We start from the raw sequence: 18,597 nt of genomic DNA, 5'->3' as shown, positions 1-18,597 counted from the left end.
CTGGGGGAGTGGGTATCCACCAAGTATGGCATGCAGCTCTTTGTAAAAACAGCAGTTCTGCGACTCAGCACCGGATAACTTGTTGGCCTCCCTGGCCTTCTGGTATGCCTACCACAGCTCCTTGACTTTCACATGGTACTGCTGTTGGTCCCTCGTACCCCTTCTGCATCCCCGAGCAACCTGCTCATCAGTGTCACTGTTTGTATGGCTGTTTCGGAGCTGTGCCTTCAGAGTCTCTTCTCCCCACAGGCCCGGAAGATCCAATATGTCCTGTCTACTCCAGGCAGGAGAGCATCTGAAGCGTATATCCAGCTTGAGCAGTTGCACTCCGCAGACGAGAGGGGCTAGATGTCCTCGCCAAGCCTAGCAATCAGGAAAAGAAATTTTAAAAATATGTGGGGCTTTAAAGGGGCGGGGAGGGTTGGTAGGGGTTACCAGTCTCTGTGATCCCTCGGCAGTGGGACCCACAGGGACCTTCCTACAAACACTACAAAAAGAAGGCTTCTGGGTGGACTCCTTCTGGAGGTCGAAACAACAGACTGGACTTCTACATAGAGTGCTTCCGCCGACATGCATAGGCTGAAACTGTGGAAAAGCTGCATTGCTTGCCCCATAACCTCAGCCGTGCAGAACACAATGCCATCCACAGCCTCCGAAACAACTCTGACATCATAATCAAAAAGGCTGACAAAGGAGGTGCTGTCGGAATATGAACAAGAGGCTGCTAGGCAGCTCTCCAACACCACTTTCTACAAGCCATTACCCTCTGATCCCACTGAGGGTTACCAAAAGAAACTACACCATCTGCTCAAGAAACTCCCTTAAAAAGCACAAGAACAAATCCGCACAGACACACCCCTAGAACCCGGACCAGGGGTATTCTGTCTGCTACCGAAGATCCATAAACCTGGAAATCCTGGACGTCCCATCATCTCAGGCATTGGCACCCTGATAGCAGGATGGTCTGGCTATGTAGACTCCCTCCTCAGGCCCAACGCTACCAGCACTCCCAGCTATCTTAGAGACACCACTGACTTCCTGAGGAAATACAATCCATCAGTGATCTTCCTGAAAACACCATCCTAGCCACTATGGATGTAGAAGCCCTCTACACCAACATTCCACACAAAGATGGACTACAAGCCGTCAGGAACAGTATCCCCAATAATGTCACGGCAAACCTGGTGGCTGAACTTTGTGACTTTGTCCTCACCCCTAACTATTTCACGTTTGGGGACAAGGTATACCTTCAAATCAGCGGCACTGCTATGGGTACCTGCATGGCCCCACAGTATGCCAACATTTTTATGGCTGACTTAGAACAAAGCTTCCTCAGCTCTCGTCCCCTAACGCCCCTACTCTACTTGTGCTACATTGATGACATCTTCATCATCTGGACCCATGGAAAAGAAGCCCTTGAGGAATTCCACCATGATTTCAACAATTTCCATCCCACCATCAACCTCAGCCTAGACCAGTCCACACAAGAGATCCACTTCCTGGACACTATGGTGCTAATAAGCGATGGTCACATAAACACCACCCTATACCGGAAACCTACTGACCGCTATGCTTACCTACATGCCTCCAGCTTTCATCCAGACCACACCACACGATCCATTGTCTACAGCCAAGCTCTACGATACAACCGCATTTGCTCCAGCCCCTCAGAGACAGAGACAAACACCTACAAGATCTCTATCAAGCATTCTTACAACTACAATACCCACCTGCTGAAGTAAAGAAACAGATTGACAGAGCCAGAAGGGTACCCAGAAGTCACCTACTACAGGACAGGCTCAACAAAACAAATAACACCACTAGCATCACCTTCAGCCCCCAACTAAAACCTCTCCAACGCATCATCAAGTATCTACAACCTATCCTGAAAGACGACCCGTCACTCTCACAGATCTTGGGAGACAGGCCAGTCCTTGCTTACAGACAGCCCCCCAACCTGAAGCAAATACTCACCAGCAACCACACAACAGAACCACTAACCCAGGAAGCTATCCTTGCAACAAAGCCCGTTGCCAACTGTGTACACATATCTATTCAGGGGACACCATCATGGGCCTAATCACATCAGCCACACTATCAGAGGCTCGTTCACTGGCACATCTACCAATGTGATATATGCCATCTTGTGCCAGCAATGCCCCTCTGTCATGTACATTGGCCTAACTGGACAGTCTCTACGTAAAAGAATAAATGGACACAAATCAGACGTCAAGAATTATAACATTCAAAAACCAGTTGAAGAACACTTCAATCCCTCTGGTCACTTGATTACAGACCTAAAAGTGGCAATTCCTTAACCAAGAAACTTCAGAAATAGACTCCAATGAGAGACTGCTGAATTGGAATTAATTTGCAAACTGGATACAATTAACTTAGACCTGAATAAAGACTGGGAGTGGATGTGTCATTACACAAAGTAAAACTATTTCCCATGTTTATGTCCCCGTCCCCCCCGAACTGTTCCTCACACATTCTTGTCAACTGCTGGAAATGGGCCACCTTGATTATCACTACTAAAGGTTCCCCGCTTCCCCTGCTCTCCTGCTGGTAATAGCTCACCTTACCTGATCACTCCTGTTACAGTGTGTATGGTAACACCCATTGTTTCATGTTCTCTGTGTATATAAAATCTCCCCACTGTATTTTCCACTACAGGCATCCAATGAAGTGAGCTGTAGCTCACGAAAGCTTATGCTCAGATAAATTTGTTAGTCTCTAAGGTGCCACAAGTCCTCCTTTTCTTTTTGCAGATACAGACTTACACGGCTGCTACTCTGAAACCTGTAGTTATCAGTAGTCTCTCAGGAGGGCTGAGACTTGTTGTTAATGGGCTGGGAGAGTAGGGTCAATTTACAACAGCTTTAACACTGTGGTACCCAGTAGTCACTTTTCTCCAGCACAGTACATTGCCATTTATCATACATAGTTTTCAAGTCGTATGGCAGTTTTCCTCTTCAATGGAATGAATTTTTCAAAAGATATTTTGCAACACATTATGAAATGCTTTACGAAAATCTCTCTTTGTATTACATCTATGTTTCCTCCATCCACTAATTTTAAAATTCAGGTTTCTCTAGCAAAAAATATGCTTTGTGAAACAATTATGCTTGTTCATAGTCCATTAATCTCACTAGATATTTAGCTTTTTTAATTTAATATTTTTGCATTATTTTACTAGGAATAGAAGAAATTAAACTAACAAGAAGGTAATTACTCAAAATACCTTTTTTTCATATTTTGAAAGTTGGTGCTTTGGCTTTTTTCTAATCCTTCAGTATCAGGAGGTTATAACCATATGAAATATAGCTAGCTATATTTATAAAGCACTCATCATTGTGTGAAACTAGATCCATATTCTACTAAGTAAAGGCTATTATAATTCTGACAGAAAAACACATTGGCGTTATAATTTTTGTATACTATTTTTTGATAATGTTCAATTTTTAAATCTTAATGCTCATGATTTATTTCAACAAGCCTGTAATTTCTGAATCTATTTTAATCATTAGCAGCATATTTAAACTGCACTAAACTCTCATATCAGACTTCCTGCTTAAAACATAATGACGAAATCATTCAGATAAGAATCTTAAGTGTATATCCATATGGAAATACAAGAGTTGTCCTTGATTTTATTGCTCAAATAAGCTTTTAATATCTACTTTGTAAATCAGTTGAACATTGTTGTTTATGTTCATGGATTATTCACAGAGTATTATCATACAGCATGGATGGGTAACTGATCTTGATACAGTATGATATAAAAATAGAGACGTTCCTTTGCAGATGGTTATTTATATAAATGAGGCTTTCTGAGTTGGTTTTCTCAGACGTTCTTGTCAACTGCTGGAAATGGCCAACCTTGATTATCACTACAAAAGGTTTCTCCCCCCCGCCCCCCCCCCCCCGGCTCTCCTGCTGGTAATAGCTCATCTTAAGTGATCACTCTCCTTTTAGTGGGTATGGTAACACCCATTGTTTCATGTTCTCTATGTATATAAATCTCCCCACTGTATTTTCCACTGAATGCATCTGATGAAGTGAGGTGTAGCTCATGAAAGCTTATGCTCAAATAAATTTGTTAGTCTCTAAGTCACAATACTCCAGTTGAGGCCTAATCAGCACGGAGTAGAGCAGAAGAGTTACTTCTTGTGTCTTGCTTACAACACTCCTGCTAATACATCCTAGATTCATGATGTTTGCTTTTTTTGCAACAGTGTTACACCATTGATTCATATTTAGCTTGTGATCCACTATGACCCCCAGATCCCTTTCTGCAGTACTCCTTCCGAGGCAGTCATTTCCCATTTTGTACGTGTGCAACTGAATGTTCCTTCCTAAGTTGAGTGCTTAGCATTTGTCCCTATTGAATTTCATCCTATTTACTTCAGACCATTTCTTCAGTATGTCCAAATAATTTTTAATTTTAATCCTAACCTCCAAAGCACTTGCAACCTCTCTCAGCTTGGTATCATCTGCAAACTTTATAAGTGTACTCTCTATGCCATTATCTAAATCACTGATGACGATATTGACCCAAACCGGACCCAGAACCGATCCCTGCAGGACCCCACTCATTATGCCTTTCCAGTATGACTGTGAACCACTGATAATTACTCTCTGGGAATGATTTTCCAACCAGTTATGCCCCCACCTTATAGTAGCTCCATCTAGGTTGTATTTCCCTAGTTTGTTTATGAGAAGGTAATCCAAGACAGTATCAAAAGCCTTACCAAAGTCAAGATATACCATATCTACTGCTCCCCGCCCCCTCCATCCCCATCCACAAGGCTTGTTACCCTGTCAAATAAAGGTATCAGGTTGGTTTGACATGATTTGTTCTTGACAAATCCATGCTGACTGTTATTTATCACTTTATTATCTTCTAGGTATTTGCAAATTGATTGCTTAATTACAGAAGTTAAGCTGACTGGTCTGTAATTTCCCAGGTTGTCCTTATTCCCTTTTTATAGATGGGCACTATATTTACCCTTTTCCGATCTTCTGGAATGTCTCCTGTCTTCCATTACTTTTCAAAGATAATTGCTAATGGTTCAGATATCACCTCAGTCAGCTCCTTGGGTATTCTAGGATGTATTTCATCAGACCCTGGTGATTTGAAGACATCTAACTTGTCTAAGTAATTTTTGGCTCATTCTTTCCCTATTTTAGACTCTGATCCTACCTCAGTTTCACTGGCATTCACTATTTTAGATGTCCAATCACCACCAACCTTCTTGGTGAAAACCGAAACAAAGAAGTCATTAAGCACCTCTGCTATTTCCACATTTTCTGTTATTGTCTTTCCCCTCCTCATTGAGTAATGGGCCTATTCGTTACTTCGTCTTCCTCTTGCTTCTAATGTATTTGTAGAATGTTTTCTTGTTTCCTTTTATGTCCCAAGCTAGTTTGATCTCGTTTTGTGCCTTGGCTTTTCTAATTTTGTCCCTATATACTTGTGTTATTTGCTTATATTCATCCTTTGTAATTTGACCGAGTTTCCACTTTTTGTAGGACTCTTTTTTCAGTTTTAGAAGATCTCCTGGCCTCTTGCCATACGTCTTATCTTTCCTACGCAGTGGGATAGTTTGCTCTTGTACCCTTAATAATGTCTCTTTGAAAAACTGCCAACTGTCTTCAATTGTTTTTCCCCTTACACTTGCTTCCCATGGGATTTTACCTGCCAGCTCCCTGAGTTTGCTAAAGTCTGCCTTCTTGAAATCCGTTGTCTTTATTGTGCTGTTCTCCCTCCTACCATTCCTTAGAATCGTGAACTCTGCCATTTCATGGTTATTTTCACCCAAATTGCCTTCCACTTTCAAATTCTCAACCAGTTCTTCCCTATTTGTCATGTAACTTAGCAGAAAAAAGTAATAACTACTTAATGTAAAATTTCATCATACTTTAACTCATACAATTACAACAAGTACTTCAGTTTAATGGGGCAAATTATAATATATACAACTGAAGTTTCCTTTGGTTTATTTTTTTCTATGGGAGCAGAATTCCCTTTAGATTTTATTTTATCGTCTTAATCCTTCCCCAGTCTACCTTATATCAACCATCACATCTTTTTCCAGAGCTGAGTCAGTTCTGTTCTTTAACTCATCAGCACTGTGGGATCATCTGTGTTAAAGTAGGACATTCTAAAATGACAAGACAGTTTGAATTTAGGGTTAATGTACTTTCTGTCAGAGCCTACAGATCTCCCAGTGCATTGGTGAGGAGCACCATAAACACAGTGCCCACACCTGTTCCTATTGAAGTCAATGGGAATTTTGCAGCTGACTTTATAAGAAGTAGAATTTGGCCTTCAGAGGGCAAACTGTTTAGCCTGAATTTTGGACTTTTAATCTTAATTAATATCTGTATGATTGTCAGATCATCCTCTGCCAACGTAAACTCAAGCAAATACTGTGCTATCAATGCTAGGAGGCTCATTAAATTAAACTAGTGTTTTAATTTCAGACCCTTCTGTTGAAGTGGAGATAAAATAAAAATAATTGCATACATCTCTCTCCTACCTCACAGTATTTGTTGTGGTTAGCCTGTGTAATAAAATATATAGCTTGTTGCTCAGAGAGAGATTAAGAACTGATTAGAGACAGAATTAGCCAAAATCATGTATAAAGTCCTGTAGTTCCCCTATGCTTTATGTTTAAATATATATTATTTTTTAGTTTTCTCTATGAAGACCTCTGTACCTACACTGTAGAGCATAGTTTATATTAAATGAGACACATTAAAGTGCAGTATTTTGAATGTGAAACATGTAGACTTCAAGAAGTACTCTACAAATTAGCAAGTATGGGTACAGTGATTGAAACCGTATAGGACCGTATTACCTATTTTGGAGAACCTTTTTACATATTCACTTTTTTGTTCAATAAGCTGTTTTGCATAGTTCTAACAGACCATTTAATTTATAAACGCCTTGGAAAATCAGGATGAATTTTCATATCTCCTGCTCTCCACATGAAACTTTAAAAATTGATTGCAGCTAGGGCTCATGGAATCTGAATATGAGTCAGCTTAGTTTTTCCAGATCAAATGGTAATCTTTAGAAGGGCTTTAGAAAATATAATTAAGAGAGTAAGCCATGCTGCGTTTGTTATCGTAGGCTTCAGTATGAAAAGCATACACAATACAGTAAAAGCAAAAAAGGATATTTTACAAACCCATTAGCCACTAATGCCCAATTTTAAGTAGACATTGGGCATTCCTGCAAAAGTTTCATTAGAAACATCACTAGTGTACCTATATGCACTGTTTGTGAGTGCACGAATTCACGGAACTCTGAAAGCTTGAACTTGTGTGGTCAATAAGCACTATACAAAAGTGTGCAATAGTTCTTACAGTTTTTCGGTGAAACTTCAGGATGTGTTATACTATTGTAGTGTAGACTTTTTGCAATATGGAAATGCTAAAAAATCATTTATTCAAGGTTTCTGTGGCCTCTCTCAGCCTAGCACAGTGGGGACATTATTTTGTGGAACCAGAAATATAATTGACTTTAGATACTTTTAACTGTTTTCCTTGGGCTAGAAAATTAACTTTTCCATACTCTAAATAGTAACCCTATGAAGAAGTTAGTGTTTCCTGTTGTTAATTCGAGTTCCTCTCTGTTGATTGAGTTGTGTGATTTAACATTAAGATGAAATGATGTGTGTTCTTTCTCAGTCCCTCCCAAGCATGAGACATATTACCCTGTTACAGGAAACACCACCCACTATTGTTTCCAAGACTTTACAGCTCTTATGCATATTAGGTAATTTAATTGAGATATGGTAATTAAAACCAGATGTTATTCTGGTCCATGAGAAGAACTCTATTATGCTTTTTTCAAAAGTATGTTCATTAAAAATAAATAAATAAATATGCGGGGGAGGGGGGGCAGGTGTCAACACACTTGTAAGATCAAAACCATTGAGTATACTGACTCTTCTAAAATGATACATGTATTTATACTACCTGTTGTGTTAGCAATTTTCCATACCACCATCCCCGCTCTCCCTCCCGAAAGTATTGATTTCTTAGTAGTCATCTATTTAAAGATGCTAACTCTGTTGTACTCTTCTAGACTTACTGTAGTGGCCTGATCTGAGAGGGCATTTAAATTTCCAACATACTGCAGAAGCATACTGTTTGGTTCCTTTTCCAAATAAAAGACTGTGTTTATAAGGCAGGAGTGACTTTAAGATGGCTATAATGTCAAGGGAATTAAGAGATCCTATAGAATAATCATTTCTCCATCTAAAAATGGAGACAGCAAGGGATAGCAATAGGTAGAACACTGTGATCTCTCAGAAGACCATAGAAATCAAAATTTTGGGGCTTGTCTACAAAGTATACTATGCATACTATGGGGGGTATGATTTCTAATTTGCATGTTGCACACTAATTGGTCCATTTGGACCCAGCTGATGCACACTAAAAGTTCCCTAGTGCACTTTAACATAGTACTGCCTCAAACTACTTTTTCAAAATACTTTGCTGAAGCTCACTGGAGAACTCTTAGTGCATACCAGCAGGTCCACACAGACCAATTAGTGCATGACATGTTAGTGCGCTTCAGCAATCACAGCTCCGGAGTGTATATTGCCGCACCGTGTGGATAAGTCTTTGGTGAATTAATGCATGCAAATCATCTAGTGAGATCTAAACATGATTACAAGGAATGCAGGACTTTGTAGAGGATTAATTAAACATGTTCAAACAAGACTTTTAAGAACGTCAAATAAGCTACACAAAGTTTCTGCTTTAGACTGACCTGTACACTGATCAAAATATATTCTGTTGCCAATGAATAAATCAAAATGGGAATATGTGACAAAGACCTGTTGCCTTAGTCTACTTTCTGGAAGCCCCCAAACACCATTCATAATTTACCCTTTACCATTTCCTGTTCGGTGCTTACCGTGGTGTGGTCACCATTGAATTCTTTACAGATACCTTTGCAAGTAACAAAATGTTACTATGGTATTGTAAAACGGGAATATCACAAATACTGTTGTAATATTTACCACCAAGGGCCAGATTTTAAAAATTGAATAGCAAATTGGATTAAATGATCAGTCCTGTTCTCAGGGTTATTGTTGACTTTGTATTATTGGAAAATACGAACAACAAAATCCTGAACAATTTTTCCAGTTCTGGGTTTATAATCTTTAGCTCTAATTTTTTTAAAATAAACAGAATTAGTTTTGAGAAGATAATTATTGTTCCTCTAGTACTGTAGCTTAGCTTAAACTGGGGGTAGGTTTTTTTCTCAAGAGGCAGACTGTGGTAAATTCAAGCTGTTTCCAAGTTATTGATTAGGAAGACTTACAATTACATTGCTCCAGACTTACCAAAGCCTTTATTCCATTATTCAAATGTTTCTTGTCTTATTTAGTAATGTTTTAGTAGTGTTGAGCCTTCACATGCATCTGTTTCAAATGTCTGCATTGACTAGACTGTAATATAATGAAACCTATAGGGTGTGTTGTAGCCTTGTATTACTTCAGCAAAGGAGCATCACTGCATAATTGAACTCAGAAAAACTAAAACTGAGACAGTGAGTTTGAAAATAGATGTTGTGACTGGCCATATCATTTCTTGTCATTTTATTTTATTTTATTGAACATGGTACTTTTCCAAAGCTGTTGCACAAGTAACTGAGAGTCTGATCCTACATCATTTACGTGAATTACAGAACTCCTGCTTACTTCAAAGGAATCTGAATCAAGATCTGAGTCACCATAGGACATGCTCTGATTTTGTCATATCCCACAAGCTAAGGAGAGTTAAGCATGATCTCGGCTTGTTTGGAAATCAAAACCTAAGTGCTTGTGGTATTGTCACTTGAGCAAATGGGACATTCCTTCTGAATCAGCACTGAAGCAATATATTAGCATGCTGTTAGAAGGCAGTGTTCTAGTGAAGGTGCCATCTTTCATGACACTGATTACACATTCCATTGTAGTTTCTGCAGTACTGGGGTTCTTATGGTTTTCCTGATTTTTAACAAACAAGAAAAACTACTCCTGAAGTTAGTTGTCAAAATTATTTGTTCATTTCCATATTTAGAAATTATTGTGCTCTCTTAGTGCAGTGCAGAATGGTTACTACGTTCATGGAGGTGGGTGTATTTCATTGGTTTTGTGAGTGCTCGCTGTAGAGCCTCTTCTGGATCCTTTGAGGGTGAAAAGTACTATATAAATTAAGGTGATTATTAATCAAAGTACTTTTATCCCATTCGCTACCAGAAGCTGGGACTGGGCATTCGGATATGGATCATTTAATAATTGCCCACTTCTGTTTAGTCCCTCTGAAGCATTTGGCACTTGCCACTGTTGGAAGACAGGATGCTGGGCTAGATGGAGCATTGGTCTGACCCAGTATAGCCATTCTGATGTTCTTATGCTAGGCTTTTATGCTGCCCTCCCTCCTGTTCACACCTACTCCACTCCATTAATGATACAGCCTATTCCACCTATTTCTCAGGTTTTGGCACAAATGTATCCTTACCTTTTTCCAAGCCACCTTTCATATAGCGTACCCTTCATGAATTTATATGTGAAGACACTAACCCTCTCCTCTTTCAAATCCCAGTTCAAGGACTATTACACAAGAAATCAACCAATTGATAATCATAGAATCATAGGACTGGAAGAGACCTCGAGAGGTCATCTAGTTCAGTCCCCTGCACTCGTGCAGGACTAAGTATTATCTAGACCATCCCTGACAGGTGTTTGTCTAACCTGCTCTTAAAAATCTCCAATGATGGAGATTCCACAACCTCCCTAAGCAATTTATGCCAGTGCTTAACCACCCTGACTGTTAGGAAGTTTCTCCCTATGTCCAACCTAAACCTCCTTTATTGCAATTTACGCTCATTGCTTCTTGTCCTATCCTCTGAGGTTAAGAAGAACAATTCTCTCTCCTCCTTGTGACAACCTTTTATGTACTTGAAAACTGTTAACATGTCCCTCTCAGTCTTCTCTTTTCCAGATTAAACAAACCCAATTTTTTCAATCTTCCCTTATAGGTCATGTTTTCTAGACCTTTAATCATTTTTGTTGCTCTTCTCTGGACTTTCTCCAGTTTGTCCACATCTTTCCTGAAATGTGGTGCCCAGAGCTGGACACAATACTCCAGTTGAGGCCTAATCAGCATGGAGTAGAGCAGAAGAATTACTTCTCGTGTCTTGTTTACAACACTCAGAGGCTCGTTCACCTGCACATCTACCAATGTGATATATGCCATCATGTGTCAGCAATGTCCCTCTGTCATGTACATTGGCCACACTGGACAGTTTCTATGTAAAAGAATAAAGGGACACAAATCAAACGTCAAGAATTATAACGTTCAAAAACCAGTCGGAGAACACTTCAATCTCTTTGGTCACTCGATTACAGACCTAAAAGTGGCAATTCTTCAACAAAAAAACTTTAAAAACAGACTCCAACGAGACTGCTGAATTGGAATTAATTTGCAAACTGGATACAATTAACGTAGGCTTGAATAAAGACTGGGAGTGGATGTGTCATTACACAAAGTAAAACTATTTCCCCATGTTTATTTCCCCCTCCCCCCCCCCGGTGTTCCTCACACGTTCTTGTCAACTGCTGGAAATGGCTCACCTTGATGATTCACTACAAAAGATTCCCCCCCTCCCCCCTGCTCTCCTGCTGGTAATAGCTCACCTTACCTAATCACTCTTGTTACAGTGTGTATGGTAACACCCATTGTTTCATGTTCTCTGTGTATACAAATCTCCCCACTGTATTTTCGACTGCATGCATCCGATGAAGTGAGTTGTAGCTCACAAAAGCTTATGCTCAAATAAATTTGTTAGTCTCTAAGGTGCCACAAGTACTCCTACTCTTGCTAATACCTCCTAGATTCATGATGTTCACTTTTTTTGCAACAGTATTACACTGTTGATTCATATTTTTATAATATTCATATATTCATATTGTGGTCCATGATGACCCCCAGATCCCTTTCCGCAGTACTCCTTCCTAGGCAGTCGTTTCCCATTTTGTATGTGTGCAACTGATTGTTCCTTCCTAAGTGGAGTACTTTGCATAATGATGGCTTGAGGAGCCTATATGGACAGTTGACATTCACATTTTCTCTCTCTGAGTAACAGCAATGCAAATGTATATGTTTATCAATAAATATTGTCTGTATTTTATTGTATCCCTCTGTGCTGCACCCTTTATGTTACTTGCATTCTACTGCCCCAGTTCTGCAACATTTTGCACAAAGATATACTGCTATGTTCAAGGAGAAGCTCACTGACTTCAATGGGGTTTCACACAAGCACAGCAGTTCTACCCACATGGATTGCAATGTAGGACTATGGCCTTAGATGGTAAACTTTTAAGGGTGAAGACTATGTCTCGGCATGTGCTTGTACAGTGCATAGCAAATTATGATCCATATCCTGATAGGGTGCTACTGTGGTATAAATCTAAATTTGAAACTGCATCCTCCCCTCACTGCCAGATACCATGTAGGGCACAAACAAGGTTTCTCCATCCCTGAATAGAATGTCTAGCTTATTGTGTTTCTATAACTTAACTTTTTTTCATGAGGGTAGGTGGTTGGCCTATCATTCGACTCCCAACCTGGAGAACCAGTGGATTGTTTTTCATTTGCTCCCTAACCTTTGACCTTTCCAGCTTGGATGGCCCCAGTGGAGTTAGGGCTCTAAGGATCACTGGTAGATTCTTAAATTCCAAGGCCAGAAGGGACCATTGTGATAATGTAGTTTGACTTCCTGTATAACACAGACCAACAGCAGGATAGCTTCCCCAAAACAATTCCTAGAGCAGATCTTTTAGAAAAACATCCAGTCTTGATTTTAAAATTGTCAGTGATGGAGAATCCACCACAACCCTTGGTAAATTGTTTGAATGGTTAATTGCTCTCACTCTTAAGAATGTATGCCTTTATTTCTAGTACACATAAGCCTTCTCACTACATTAAGGTGCAGTCTCCAAGGAATGATTACACTATAAATATTAAATACTAATAAAGAGCTTAGCAAACATTGGGGAAGATATCAGATATATGCATTTGGATTTGAAAGTAGATTTTGATTCTACTTCATTTTTGCCCTTTTCATATTTGCTTCCTGTGAATGTGTCATTTTTCAAGCTTCACTGACATGAAAAATAAACTGAGCATGACTGCTCAAATGTTCACCAAAATATGAATTGTCTATAGAATTATATTAAAAATTCATGCTGTATTATTTAGTTGTGTAAGTCAACCATTCAAAAAATGCAAATAAATATAATGCAATTTATAACTAACATACAGGTCAAATCATGAGATTGGATTTGCAACAGACTATTTGCAGGCTGTTCAAATAGGGGTGGAATTTTAATGAAGATGTTGGTGAATAATGTAGAATAACATAACGTTGAAAATTTTCCATTTGCTCACAAAGAGGCAATATTCAACTAATTTTTGTTAATTTTCTTAGTTTATTAATAAAATAATACAAAATATGATAGTACCCCCTAAAGAACATTTCAAGTCTTTGAGCTCTAGCATTGGATTCCAGTGGGCCATTCTTTTCTCTCCTGTTGATTGGAGAAAAAGAAACCAAATTCCTTCTAACCAGGAGTCACCATTGCACATCTCATCACAGGTGCCAGCTGTGCCTAACAAGCGAATAGATAGGGCTTACCTTTACTCTGCTGTATGGCTGTGTATAGCAGAAATAGCTGGGAGGATAGAGGACTTTGAGATGTAAACTCTTTCTGTCATCTGTCCAACCCATCAGCTGAGGCTCTTTGTCCTGCCAGTGTGAGAGAAGACCGCCATCCCAACTCACCTCAGGGGCTGCAGAGTGGAGAAAAGCCTGCTCACATCCCCAAAAGATAAACAGGAAGGCTCTACAAGATTATTGGAGAATCCCACAAAGTCCTGCCAAGTGAAGAGAGATATGAAGTAAGCACAGCCAAATGTAGTGAGGTGGCCTCTTCTCCTTTGACTCTCCCTGCTCCAGAGGTAGCGGGCATATTTAATCAGTGTAAAAAGAAAAAAACCTATTGACTTGCACTCCATATGTTTTATGGAAATATGCTTATGAGTATGAATATGATGTAACTGGAATATGCTTTAGGCAAAAGGTCTCTTGTAAGGTATCATTACAACGCTTATAATCCACTGAGTGTGTTCATCCTATTTGTATGCGTGTATCATTCTTGTATCTGAAGCTAGAAATATGAAGTATAACCTCTGAGGTCCTGTTGTAATTATGCAAAGTGTGGGCCACTAATGGCGGTTTAGAATCTTGAAGGCTCCCATTGCTTGGACAAGTGGTTGTAAATGGTTTATTTACCTGCAAGCCTTGCTGTGTTCATGTGAGCCAGCCCAGGAAGAATGGAGGCTGGGGTCTCACAAAACATGTGAACATGTCACCTGATACTGGAATCCATCTTAAACCTGGTGCTTTTCCATTTAGAAGGAGGGGTGGGGACCCAGAGAAACAAAAGATTCCCGCCTTGTGCCAAAGCTAGAAAAGGGGGTGGAACCTTTGTTCCAAAGGGATTCCAGTCTTGAGAACACCCCTAGAGTACACCTAAGATGTCTGCTGACACTAACAAGGACTGTACCAGGCAAAAGGATTGGGGCCAGACTAGGAGGGAGTCTAGTCTGTGAAAGCAGCTTATTGGAACGTCTCTGAGGGTGAGCTTTTACCTGTAATCAGCTTCTTAATGTATTAGGCTTAGACTTGTATGGTTTTGTTTTATCTTCCTTGGTGACTTACTTTGTTCTGTCTGTTATTACTTGGACCATTTAAATCCTACTTTTTATACTTAATAAAATCACTTTTGTTCATTAATGAACCCAGAGTGAGTGATTAATACCTGGGGGAGCAAACAGCTGTGCATATCTCTCTATCAGTGTTATAGAGGACGGACAATTTGAGTTTACCCTGTATAAGCTTTATACAGAGTAAAACGCATTGATTTGGGGTTTGGATCTCATTGGGAGCTGTGTGTCTGGGTGCTGGAGATAGGAAACCTGCTGAGCAGTTTTTAGTTAAAGTCTGCAGCTTTGGGTGTGTGGACCAGACCTGGGTCTGTGTTGCAGCAGGCTAGCATGTCTGACTCAACGAGGCAGGGTTATGGAGTCCCAAGCTGGCAGGGAAAATGGGCTCAGAGGAAATTTCAGCACATCAGGTGACAGTCCCAAGAGCCTCACAAATGTTACAGTTTCCATATTCTTTTCAAATTGTTTCTGTCTTGTCCCTGAAGGGACTTGCTTTGAAATAGCAAATCCATCCATTTAGCTTCTGTGTTACAGACTGACCCATTCAAGTCTTAAGTGGAAAAAGCAGAAGATTTCAGATCTTCAGACTCCACTGCCCTTTTGTTGTGAAGGATCCAAACAAGAGCAAAAAGCTTTTAGATATGCTATAGCCCGGTGGGTAGATTTGGCTACTTTGAGAGGTTAGATAAAAGGAAGAAGCCTGTCTCATCATATTCTGTGATGGCCATGGCTGCTGCTTCTGCCAACAGAGAAGCTGCCACAGTGTTCAGAATGTGCAAAGTGGCCACATGAAAACCATTTGCAAAACGTAGACAGTGGGGCTTCAGCAGACAGCTTTCTTGTTCAGTCACAGTATACTTAGAGTGTCAGCAGTTTAAAAACAAAAGCAGGGTCTTTGTTACTGTCCGATCTTCCAGTTTGTAACTTTCTGATTCATCTTGCTACTATGATAGTTTAGAACTTACTACTGTGGATTGCTAGTGCTCAGAACTCAGAAAGAGGGATTTTTGTTTTTGTTGGTTTGTTTTTACTGCAGTCTAAAAACCCAGCTACTTTCCAAGCTGTCTGTCATTGTCTTTAACTTTACTAATTGGATTACCTAATCTTTTGTAATTCAAGTGGATAATCTACATGTTCCTTGAGAGAGGTTCAGTAGTGAACCCTGGTAGTCAGGAAATTCTCGTTTGATAGGTCTGTTTGCCAGCTAGTGAGAGGAGCGAAGAAGGCTACTAGTGTAAACTGCTAGAACTCTATCCCAGAAACCCATTTCACAGGAAGGAAAAAAATATTTACATTACTTCCCAGTAAAAGGACACAGTCCTTTGTGCCATGGAAGATCATGAAGTTTTGAACCCTAAAGAAGCAGATTCTAAAACAGGATTCCTACTTTTTGATCACTTTTTGATCAGAAATGAGAAGTCTTTGTATGGTTAGCCAAGAAATGGTATTTCATTCAGCTGTAAAGACAGGTGATCTCTTGCCTAGCGGCAAAATGTGTTGAGAAGCAGATGTCCTAAAAATGAGAAGTACTTGGGGATAATATAATTGAAATTTCCAGATGAGAGTATATAGATATAGTATGTAAAAGTTCTTTGAGTGCTTGCTCATGTCCATTCCAGGTTAGGTGTGTGCATGCGGCATGCACCATTGCTGGAGATTTTTCCTTCAGTGGCATCCATCAGGCCGGCTCTAGCATCCTCTGGTGCTGCACGCTTATGAGCCAGCGTAAGGAGCGCCACCAGCCATGCACCCTCGCAGGTGTTTCTTACTGCCTGTGATAGTTGCTGGAGCAACCCCTCTTGCTTCTGCAAGGCTTCTTCTCAGTGGTTTTTGTACTCTATTTTCATAGTTTGTTAGTTTTAAGTAGAGTTTAGTGTATATATATTGTAGATAGTGTTAGTGTAAATAGTTAGAAATCCCTCTCCCTATCATTGAAGGCCTCTCTTCGCCCCCCGGGGCTTGGCATGCCCTAGTTCCTGGGCTTCAAACCTTGTGTCTCCTGTGGCAAGCCTATGCCCATTAGCAACTCACACTTCAGTTGTCTGAAGTGTTTGGGAGAAACTCACTTGAGAGACCGGTGCCAGATCTGTCAGGACTTTTGACCCCGTACAAAAAAAGGACAGAGAGCTCAGACTGAAGGCTATCCTAATGGAAGATGCACTCAGACTGGTCTCAGAGCCAAGCTGCTCCAATTTTGCACAGAGCACTTTATCCTTTGTACAAAGTGCTCCACAGGCACTGCGCACTTCATGGCACCATTCCTCAATCTCCGGTGCCAAGGATGAAGCACAAAAAGCAGCTCACCAACAGAGGGTGGTCACTGGTTCAGAGGAAGGACAAACATGGTGAAGCCAATGGAATGTAACCTGCACAGGGCCGCCACTCTATCCCCGGTCCCACAGTGACACCACCCATAGCATCAAATCCAGTGCTGGACACTCCACTTCGGCACCAGGAGATTGACAGTACCGTCAACCCCGGAGGCCTTTGTAGCTGCCAGGGACTTATTGATGCTTCTGGTCCCACCAATTCTGATGTTACAGCCGATGGCTCCAACGACTGTGAGCAGGAGGAAGCTTGGGGCTCCAAGCTCCTTCCCAGCACCAGGCCTCCCAGGATTTTCTAGGGGCAAGCCAAGTCTGATACCATCTTCATGACCATCTCTGGTCCACCGCTTATCTCCAGATCCTCGGCACCGAATGGAGGCAGAGGTTACCTCTCCAACGTGGTCACCTCGGGGGAACTCTTCATCCGAGACCGAGATGGAACCCTTCGTCTAGCCTAAGGGCCACCACTGGTACCCAACCTATGTGCCGCTGGAGCTCGGTACAGGTCCTCCCACCTGCATCTGGCCAAGTGAACAGTGCCATACTGGAACCCTTAAACTAGCAAGCCCTAGTCAGGAGATACGACTACAATCTCTGGAACTCCTTGTCCAAGTTCAAGGATTCTCTGACTCAGGGCAGGAATTCTCTGCCCTCTGAGAGGAGGATAAGAATGTAACTAGGACCTCACTCCAGGTGGCACTGAATGCAGCCAACAGGGCAGCCAGGACAATAGCCTCCGCTGTCACCATGAGACGATACTTTTGGCTTCAGTCCTTGGGACTCCCTCACGAGGTCCAGGAATCAATCCAGACTCCTCATTATTTTCGGAGCAAACGGACACGAAGTTTCACAGCCTGAAGGATTTGAGGGCCACCTGGGTCTCTAAGCTCCGTCTACTTCAAGGAAGCACTTCAGGCCCCAACGCACACCACGCTTCTTGGCTCTGCCTCTGAGATAGGAACCCTATTAAAAAAAGGGGGGGGGGAGAGGTTACGAGCGATGTCAGCCGCTTCCTTCCACCTTAGCATCTCAACTGGGGTTGCATAGATACTCTTGTGGGCTTAAGCAGGCCTTTTGAAGGTGCACCTGAGGGTGCTATACCAGTTCCTGCCTCCCCTTTATTTTTGGACCTGCTGTCCCATTTCAGCCTGGTGTGGTCCTGAATAGCATTGGACTGCTGGGTGCTAAATACAGTGGTGTTGCCACAACAGACATCTCAAGAAACTGAGGTTCCACATGGCCTCCATCATTTCCTCCCTGGATCCAGGGAACTAGTATGCAGCCTTCAACTTGAAGAATGCTTACTTTCACATTTCTGTCTTCCATGACCACAGAAGATTTCTTATATTTATTGTAAACCAAACTCACTGCCAATTCACTGCTCTTTCCTTTGGCCTGTCCGCAGCTCACTGGGTTTTTGTGAAGTGCATGGGGGTGGTAGTTGCCTTCCTCAGATGGTGAGGCTTTCAGG

At 41.1% G+C, this 18,597-nt stretch overlaps 1 protein-coding gene across 4 annotated transcripts in view; it reads left to right on the top strand.

Annotated features, from left to right (window-relative positions):
* ATG7 (autophagy related 7) overlaps nt 1–18,597 on the top strand; it is a 250,065-nt gene that overhangs the window by 193,866 nt on the left and 37,602 nt on the right. The window contains exon 18 of one of the 4 annotated variants that reach the window (XM_074958160.1): nt 13,827–13,979. The exons of 1 other annotated variant lie outside the window; for it this stretch is intronic. In XM_074958160.1, the coding sequence (XP_074814261.1) occupies nt 13,827–13,958 (132 nt within the window). In that variant the 3' untranslated portion in view covers nt 13,959–13,979. Of the gene's footprint in view, nt 1–13,804; nt 13,980–18,597 lie in introns of those variants that run through there. 2 more of the 4 variants (XM_074958161.1, XM_074958163.1) reach the window with 2 other exon arrangements.

Source organism: Natator depressus, chromosome 7, assembly GCF_965152275.1.
Source record: "Natator depressus isolate rNatDep1 chromosome 7, rNatDep2.hap1, whole genome shotgun sequence".
Taxonomy (NCBI): domain Eukaryota; kingdom Metazoa; phylum Chordata; order Testudines; family Cheloniidae; genus Natator; species Natator depressus.
The sequence above is the reverse complement of the archived record's forward strand: the minus strand, read 5'-3'. Positions and strand labels throughout refer to the sequence as shown.